The 9,636-nt window shown below is 34.1% G+C and overlaps 3 protein-coding genes across 3 annotated transcripts; 2 read left to right on the top strand and 1 right to left on the bottom strand.

Moving 5' to 3' along the window:
- Positions 1–681: 681 nt before the first annotated feature.
- LOC111281841 (uncharacterized) lies at positions 682–1,878 on the top strand. Its single transcript, XM_022869565.2, has one exon. The coding sequence runs from the start codon at positions 970–972 to the stop codon at positions 1,660–1,662; it is 693 nt and encodes a 230-aa protein (XP_022725300.2). The 5' UTR covers positions 682–969; the 3' UTR covers positions 1,663–1,878.
- A 968-nt stretch (positions 1,879–2,846) lies between these two features.
- Positions 2,847–5,369, top strand: LOC111288603 (uncharacterized). The gene is made up of 2 exons (XM_022879562.2): positions 2,847–3,412; positions 5,038–5,369. Exons 1-2 carry the CDS (start codon positions 2,954–2,956, stop codon positions 5,209–5,211), a joined length of 633 nt encoding a protein of 210 aa, XP_022735297.1. The 5' UTR covers positions 2,847–2,953; the 3' UTR covers positions 5,212–5,369.
- A 714-nt stretch (positions 5,370–6,083) lies between these two features.
- Positions 6,084–7,559, bottom strand: LOC111274598 (non-specific lipid transfer protein GPI-anchored 10-like). Its single transcript, XM_022859357.2, has 3 exons — positions 6,887–7,559; positions 6,730–6,792; positions 6,084–6,615 (listed from the first exon to the last, which is right to left on the bottom strand). Exons 1-3 carry the CDS (start codon positions 7,242–7,244, stop codon positions 6,455–6,457), a joined length of 582 nt encoding a protein of 193 aa, XP_022715092.2. The 5' UTR covers positions 7,245–7,559; the 3' UTR covers positions 6,084–6,454.
- Positions 7,560–9,636: the final 2,077 nt, after the last annotated feature.

The following is a 9,636-nucleotide window of genomic DNA, read 5'->3' as shown; positions in this document are numbered from 1 at the left end:
AATTAGATTGAATTTGAAATATAATTTTTTGAGATCCTTGATTTTCCATTAACGCAAGATCTCGTATGTTGAATTTATTATCATTTTGAAAATATTAATGTCAATTTTCATAAAAAGAAGATTAATTAATCTCAATAAAATGCCTAAATCTTTTATATGTTAGAAAAAAAGTTATAAGAAGACCTCACCTAAAAAAAAAGATAAAATTGGTAAAATAGAGAAAAAATGGCAACCACTTATTAAAACATTGAATGCCTGGTAATATAATAATAATAGTATAAAAATTGCTAGATTTGGTTGGAAACTTGGACTTGTGTGGGATCTTAAGAAGCCGAGTCCACCCACTGGATTCACCCTCTCCCTACGCAACGGACTTCAAACTCCTATATTTAAATTTAGTTAATTTGACAGAAAAGCAAATACGCCAAAAAAATAAAATGCGAGTCCTGGGAAGAAGAGACGAATTAAAAAGGCATTGATTCCCGTGAATGACTCATCAAACGAAACTGACTTTTTTTGAGTCCGATCCACACGCGCCTGTCTTTATCCAAATTAAATAGTTAATTTAAAAATTTTGGATCTGAGTTTTCCTTTTTTTTTTTTTTTTTTTAAATGTTTAAAAAAGGTAAAATCAATATTTGCCCCATGTTTGCAACTACTATATATACCCATACCATTTCTCTTTCTCAGTCACCCAAAGCCCGTTTTCTCTCTCTACACTCACTTTCTCTCCGTAGAATGCCCCTCACTCCCTCCTTTTTTTCTCTCTTTTTCTTATTCTATTTTCTGGCTAGCCGAACACTTCCTCAAGTCACAATACTTTAATTCTGACACGCTTTTGCTTCCCTTATAAAATCCTTCTTTCCCCTCTTTGCCTGTCTACTTAATCTAACAACTGACTACATTGAACACTAAGGTTGTTTCTGCAATTTTAAAGGCTCTTGTTTTTTGAAACTGAAGGCTTTTCTAATGGCAATGGAGGATAACAAAGGCAACAAGAAGAGGGCCCGGGAAGAGTCTGAGGATTCTGAGTCAGAGGCTAACTCGGTCCCGAATTTAAAACTCGCTCGAGTCGACTCGGCCAATACGGGTCCCGACTCCCAGTCGCCCACGGCTACTCACGCGGAACCCGACCCATATGCCGGAGACGTTCAGTTGCCGGAGGTAAATCGTATTGAGGTGGATTTGCTCAGCATATTGGACGATTTCTACCCGGTCATTGGATCCGACTCAACGATTCAGGGACTCGACTCGGTCATGAAAAGCTTCGAAGAAGAGATTCTAATTCCCACTCAGGCGCCGGTACCGGGAACGACATCGGATTCTGGTGAGTGCCGGCCGGAACTAGGGTTTCTGTTAGAGGCGTCGGATGATGAACTGGGTTTGCCGCCGAGTTTTTGGTCCGTTGAGGGGGAGCAGAAATTTGGGACGGTTGATGTAGTGGAAGGTGCAGGGTCAGGAGCCGTTGGATTTGTGGAAATGATGGGAGATGAGCTTCCGATTCCGAGTTGCGAATCGTTCGAGTTCAGATTCGGCGGAGATTCGGATGCCAACATTAACTATAGTGATAGCGGTGATTTTGTGGCATTCGGAGGCTTGTTCGAACCGGCTGCGGATATTTCGGAGCGGACGTGGCGTCCTGATTCGCTATCCGCATTGTAGAAATAAACAAAAGAAACAATGGAAACGCTTCGGCGCCGTTTCAAATGGTTGACATGGACATATTACCGTTTTTTAATGGTAGAGATTTTTTTAGGGCTGTAAATTTAGGGTAATTATTAAAATGAGAAGTAAAGGAAAAAGAAAAAAAAAGGGGAGAAGAAAAAGATGTGAAAATTTGAGAATGCAACAAATAGCAGCTGTTATGCTTTAACAAAATTTCAAGCAATTTGCTGGATATTCATTTTAACTAGAAGATGTAATTAATTTGGTAATTAATTATAATTAGTCTAATTAAATGGACAGCAAATTTTCAACTAACATGAAACGAAAGAAAATTGAAAAAAAGGATTGGATTCTAGGAACTTTTTTTTTTTACTTCTGAATTACTTATATATATATATTTAGAGTTAAATCAACCCAATTAATAGGAAAAGGAGATGCAATTTAAAGGTGGAGACATTTTTGATATTTTGAAAACGGTTTATCATTAATTGCATTTTACATGTATGCATCTATGCTCTCTTTTGCTATTTGAATCAAAGTTTACGTTGTCTTTACTATATAATTATTTTAAAAAAATGATATTTAATAAATTTAAAATTATATTTAATTTATAAAATTATCATAAGATATGATAAAATAATATTATAATTATATTTGATATATAAAATTATAATAAGATATGATAAAATAATATTATGATTAATATTAAATTAAATAATATTATACTATATATATAAAAATTAAATTAAATTTATTTATTTATTAATTAAAATTATTTTTTATAAAAATTTATATAATTTAAATTATTGATATAATTCTTAAAGATATAATAAAATATGTAATTTTAATTTTATATGCTAAAAATAATTATTTTTATTTTGAAAATAATGAATCATCTTATATTAAAAAAATAATTAATTTTTTTATAATTTTATAATTTTCTTTAAATATAAATAAAAAATAATATTAAATAATTACCATCCTATTCTTACAACAATCTTACATATCAAACATAGCCTAAAATTCACATCTTAGCATATATAATCTCGTCTCTGTTCTTGTGTTTCAAACTTCTTTATAAAAACTAAAAGGTAAATCCTCACTAAGATACTCCGTTTTGGGTTTTCTAAAGATGATTTTAATTTTAGGATACAAGAACTTGGGCTTGAGAGTAGCCCGTAGCCCATCGATTGAATTAGACCCATGCAAAAGTAAAATAATAATGAAGATGTAAATAAAATATTTGGTATTAACAGTCTTATCCTACTCTCCGTCCTGCTCCACTCAAATGGCGCTGACCAGTATTGGCATCAGCAATGGTAGTAGCAATAGTGGTTATGGAGTCCGAATCCTCTGCGAAAACCCAACCAAACAATTCTACACCACCCTCCCTCCTCGCTGCCACCAACTCTTCCCCATCTCCCCCAGAACCCTCCACTTAACCTCCGCAGCCAAAAAGTTCTCCTCCCGAACTGGACGCCTCGACAGCAAGAACCGGAGGAGCACTCTCACGACGAAAGAACAATATGAGGAACAAAAGCAACAACGGACGGCGGAGATTGAAGAAGAAAATAATGTTGTCGGGGTTGGCTTAGATAACCTTGGTGGGAGTTCATCTGAGGTTTCGGCTGATGGGAAACCATTTCCGGAACTTCCAGGTCTTCAACCAGATTTGTGGGAAGGTCCTCAGTGGGATGTTCTTGGTTTCCTTGTTCAGTATTTGTGGGCTTTGGGCATCGTTTTCGCGGTATCTCTCAATGCTCTCATCAGTGCCTTTTTAGCTTTTTTTATTGTTCGATGTTGTTATGATCATGCCTGAAATGATTCATATTTCATTTCATATTTGAAGAGTATTAGTGATTAGAACTGGTTGGTTGCAATAAAAATGACAACTTTAAGAAGATGGTAATGGTATTGGAAAATTTCTGCCTGTATTGTATTCAAGATGACATCTAAATACTTGGGACTTGACTTGGGGCTTGGAGATTTTAGGTTCGAAATTCAAATCTTGAAGATTTTATGAGCTGAGAGATGTGCCAAAAAGAAATTCTGCTTGTCTTGGAATTAATTGCTCTTTGGTGGATTACAGTTTGTTTGACAAAGTGAAAGAGTGACAAAGCTTTGTTCATAGTGAGTTGTTTGATTTTCATAGAGGAAAAAGGTTTTTTTAAAACTGTTAATTCGAGCGAATCTCACTTTTATTCAAATCATGTTCTGCAAGCGCATTCTAATTATTACAAATTACATACTATTAGATGGTAAATATTTATTTGAACAGAATAGTAAATGATTTTTGTAATAAATAGTTAAATTTTTTTCAAGAACATGCTTATGTGGTATGTTTGAATAATATATGCTAGTGTGGAGTAACCATTTCATAAAATCATTTCTCTTTGTAAATTACTCCCTCATACAATCAAAGTACACACCTGTAGGAGGGGAATAAGGGTATGAAGAAAAATTATAGGTAAACACCAAATAGGCACCCATAGAATTTGGTGAACTTTGAGAGACCAATATGAAAAATTTTGAAGTTACTGTCTGAATTTGGCAGCAGCCAGCTGCAACAAGATAGCTAGAACAATTTTTGTGTGGAGAGCACAGAGCACCTGAGCTTGAGAGCCTATATTTTGTGCCTATCGCAAGTGAAGGTGTGGTTTCTAAGTTTTGTGAACCATGGAATTCAAACTATGATTATGGTTTTTAATTTTACATTAGCATATACACCACAAAGGAAAGAAATGCCCCTGTCCCTATCTGCCTAGCATGGAAATTTTGCAGAATGTTGCATCCTTTAGTAGAATGGTAATTGGTAGTCCTCATAGTTTCTTATGTTTAATTTCTTTGGGACATGCTATAGGAAATATTGGTGTCATTGAAAGTCCTTGACACAATTGGGATCTGATCTTCATGACCAAAACTGCTGAAGATTGAAAGTTCAATTATATGACAACTTTCTAACCTTACAAAGCCTTCTCTTTTCTTAACACAACCATTCATTCATTATGATGTAGACTTTGTAGATTCTTTCCTGGATTATCCGAAAGATGGTTTGAGAAGTTAGGTGGCCTGAAACCATTAAATTCTAGACAATTAGGTGGAGAAAATTTCTGCTAAAGGTTTTTACTAGTTATGTATATTTAGAAGCCCCCTATATCTATTTCCATGCTTGTTAGCTTGTGATTGCTGAAAAGCCTTCATATTATTTGAGGATTGACAAAAAGAATCCAATTTTGATAACAATGCTGAAAGTTCTAGCCTGTTGGTACATGTAAAATATTCTGCTTGTTCTTTGCTTTTTAAACAAAATTTCTTTGAAAAGGCACTATTTGATGATTCTTCATTAAGAGGTCTTGCATTCTATTTTATCAGTTAATTGCATGTGGGATTGCTGTGGCTACTTACAACGAAGGGGCAACGGATTTTAAGGAGACTCCTGCTTACAAAGAGTCTATCCAATCTCGAGAGCTTTTAGAAGAACCCGAGGCCTCTAATTCAGATGTATTTGAATCAAACCCTACTGAAGTTGCACCCAGTTTGGAGTAGTTGCTGTAGAATGAACACAAGAGGTCTTTCTATCTTGGTTGATAAACAAATCACTTAAAATTAGGGCTTTGTCCTTGATTTGTAACCTAATATATGCTTGCAAATATTGTATCTTAATGATTTTGAGATGATGTTAAAATTATCTGATAGTTGGCAAACATTAAAGGGCACGGTCTCGCTTTTTCTGAAATAATTATTCTTACCTAGGTCTTAAGAATTTGGTTGAGTGACATATCCTTTTAATGGTAATATACTGGCTTGCTTGGGGGATGGTAAACCTTTCTTTTTTTTTTAATGAACATTGAAAGTTTGGGATCAAATTTCAAATGAAAATGTTCGGTATAAAGAAGGTTGTAGTTTGGATATAGTGAAACGGGTTGTTAGTACAGAAATTTGAATTTCAAATTCCTTAGATGTCTCTAGAAAGGGTAGTTGTGTCAAGTTATTGAAGTTCAATCATTTTACATAGCTGAGTTCCGAGTTCAATCATCTATAATTTTCATTATATAAGAAGTTGCTACTCGGCATTGCTGTTAATAATTCGATAAAGGATTTTGATGCGGTGCGATGTAGATAAAACAGCTAAGATTCACAAGAGCTGCTTGCTATTTGGAAATTATGATTGTAGAATTATGTGCACATTCCCCTTTAAATATAGATGCCACTTTTTCTTTCATTTTTTATTTCCTCAACGACACTGTAGAGAATGGCATGTCAAAGCTGGACAGGGCATCGCAGTTGAATTCAGCCTTCAATTTATTTTTGGAAGATCTTGGTTTAATTAATTATATTAAAGATTAAGCTACTTAGAAATCAAAATTTAATTTAATTAGTTCATATAATTATTTTTAAAAAATAACATTCAACAAATTTAAAATTTAAATTTTAATACTTACAATCTTTATTCTTAAATTACGGTTCTGTTATAAAAAAAATTAAGCCTTTACAATAGTTCTGCTGTGCTGGGATCAAACAAACATTAACAATTATAAAGAAACAATTATAAAGAATCTATTGCATAATAGATAAATATTGTTTCAATAAGGAATTAATATTCAATAAAAACAAACAAATTGCATATAAATATTGTTTCAACAAGGTATTAATATTCAATAAAAGCAAATCAAGGGTGAACCTAAATCAGAGTATAACCGATCCAAATGTCTCCAACATCAAATAACATTAACAAGCAACATACCAAAACCATAAACATTCCTAAGATATAACATTTTGTTAACCAGACTCAATATTGCAGTGACAGTCTTGAAAACAGAACTACAACAGTCACCATTGGTAAGAGACCTTGTGTCTTCAATCTTCCAGCATTGCTCCGGCCAAACCCCAACCCCATGATGGTTGGTCTTGGTGCCACTGGAACAATTGGGTTCACCATGGGGGAAGAAGCTGGGGAAAACAGAGCAAAAATAAAACTTAAATGTGATGATTTAATAGCAAATTTAATCAATCTCTGGTCTTACAAAGGTCACAAAAGAAATGCCTTTAAAATAATTTGATTACCAGCAACAGAAGAGTTGTGATTTTCCCCAAGAGAAACCTGAGAACCAGGAGGTGAAGGCACCCCTTAAAGAAAAGAATGCGATTTTATCAATTAATCAAATATCTATAAGACCGGTATAAATGTAAGGCAGTTAATTTCAGAAAATCTGAATGGTACCTGAGCAAGCAGAAGTGTTAGCTTGGACCCTGCAAAGAATAGGTAACTGCAGAGCAAGTGTCCTGTTAATAGGAAAAGCACTCAAGTTGGTGTCATTGAACAAGAGACAAAGACAACCAGGTTGCTGGCTGTAGAGCTGATTGAGGTTGTCACAGCAGGACTGTGGCGGTATCTGAGCTGTGCCCTGCACAAATGGTGCACATGGAATCAGTGCCACCAGGCGTGGACTGCAGTCAGCTATGATTGGACCAGGGGTGATAGGGTCCTGCGAAAGGGCAGTGAGGAGAGTGGCAACGAAGAGCAGCAGCATAAAAATGGGTGTGAAGGCAATGTGAGAAAAAGTGTGCAAATCTGCCATGGTTTAAGTTCCTTTGTGCAGAAACTAGGGTTCACCAAGTAACTATTTAAGACGTAAATGCATCGCTTGAGTGTGAGTGTAGTTACATGCATGGTGTGTGTTATTCTAACATGCAAATTTTATTCTCTCCCTGTGCCTGTGGGACTTAACTGTACGTCTGATCAACTCAAAATATATAACACCTCTATTTTGAAATTCATTCTATTTTTATTTGCTCTAAAAGACTTGCATGATTTGAAACTATAAATGAATTCATATCCGAAGCACGATAAAAATCTTCTCATTCCAACCATAATTTTTTTATTTTCCAACCATAACTTTGTTATTTTGACTAATTAAGAATCAATTTGGAAATCCAATTTATCACTTTTATTTGACCTGATAAGTTATCAAATTATGATTAATTTGGTATAAGCCAATTTAGCGTTTTGCCTGATGCATTAATTTTAGTTGATGTGGTAAGATAATTTATACTATAAATTAATTAAGTCAACATAGATAAATCTGATTGAACTGACCCCAAGGAAAATACGGAGCAAAGCTCAGAAACCTTTGTTGCTTAATAAAAAAAATTGATTGTGGCACTGAATTTTGGGATAAAATCCTCTCCCCCACTTTTAAAAGAAAGAAAGAAAAAATCCAGAAGAAGGGATGAGAGGGAGACAAAAGGACAAAATGTGTGAGAGAGATAAAAGATTTACATACCGTATTTAAAAGTGAAAGATGTATGGCAAAAATATATTGGTTTCAAAGCAGATAATCTCTGAAAGTCTGATGAATGATGCAAGGGGCTGCTATGTCTTTACTCTCATAGAAATTGGTAAAACCAACAGAATAAAGGATGAATGGTACATAAATTCCATATATATCAACAAAATGTTCACAGATTAATCAATATTTGGAAAAACTTGAAAGAAATAATGGGGGCTAGCCTATCACTGTCGGGGCGTTACCAATAGACTCATGCTATCACATGCTTCATTCAGTTTTACGCACAACTTTCTGAAAAAGATGGAATTTCTCAATCGAAATGGTGCAATTTGACACGTTTATTTGGCCTACGGCCATGAACTCAACAGAGTGGTATCCGCTTTGAAGAATTATGCTACAAAATACTTGTAGTAGAAACTAAATGGCACTGCCTTCTTGGCCTGAAAAACTCACTGGACTTGTTGTCCAGAAGTGCCGATGTAGGCTGCTACTTCCACCTCCACCTTCTATCAGCTCCCCTACAAAGCCCCTGTTAATGGCTTCTGTCTCTCTCTCTCAATCTCTATAACATTTTATAGATATTAAATTACACATATGAGTTCTTATATCTGTTAATTTAATCCAAGAAGTGGTTTTGGCAGCAAATTTAGGATGAACCAAATGCCAACAAAAGAATAGCTGATGCAATTTCAAGACTTGATGGTGAGTTTGTTCGAGGCTTGTGAATTTTTAGTCCATAGCCTAAGATAGAAAATTTTGCTCCCTTTTTCCTTCTTAATAATCCTCTCAAGTGTATCGAAAATAAAACGAATGAACAATCGTATCGTCTGATCTCAGCTGCAGATATGCAGATGGGAAGGTTAGGAACACATTTTCTAGCTTGTACGCTTTTTTTTTTTTTGTGTAAATTTTGATGAACAGAATTATATATATCTATAAGAAATATTTCTTATTGGCCTTCCTTCAATCTGATTGCTTTGATTTTGCATTTTATATATTTGCAGATGTGGAATTTGTTATGGTGCATGATTGGAGAAAAAGGTGACGGTCACTCGTCTAAGCTTTCAGCCAAAGAGCTTCCACAAAAAAGGCTGCTTGTAAAGCCAGCAGGATTGTACACCCATCCTCCTTTGTTGACTGAATTTTATGATTAGCGCATTGAGTTTGATTTCTTGGTGGTGCAAGTCAAAATTGAATCCCAACATTTTCCACAATTTTTTGTTCTCAAATTTCTCTCCCTCTTCCCCAGTATTATTCAATCGTACAACCAAAGATAAAAAGTAGATTTTGTCCTTATAATTATATTACATTATGTCAACATTGAATTTTGCGACTGTTTTTCAATATTATTAAATTTTATTTTAATGTCATTGATATTTTGTAAGTTTGAAAACTAATCCATTAGATACAACACATTGAATTGTCATTAATTTTTTTTATTTAAGTGTGATTGACAAACTAAGTGAATCTATCTTTATGAGAAAATTTAAAGTTTGACTAAAAATCTCTAAAAAGAATAAGTTTTGATCTTCTAAATAAAACTGAATTTAGGAGTTCATTAGTGTAGGGAGGGATAGAACACCCTTACAATATCCATCTTAAAATGGTATCAATTAATTTTAAATTATTTTATTCAAACTTTTATTAAAATGGTCTCTATTTTATTCCTAATTTATTTTTA

Source organism: Durio zibethinus, chromosome 17, assembly GCF_047325235.1.
Source record: "Durio zibethinus cultivar Kanyao isolate XHJ-2024 chromosome 17, ASM4732523v1, whole genome shotgun sequence".
Lineage (NCBI taxonomy): Eukaryota > Viridiplantae > Streptophyta > Magnoliopsida > Malvales > Malvaceae > Durio > Durio zibethinus.
The sequence above is the reverse complement of the archived record's forward strand: the minus strand, read 5'-3'. Positions and strand labels throughout refer to the sequence as shown.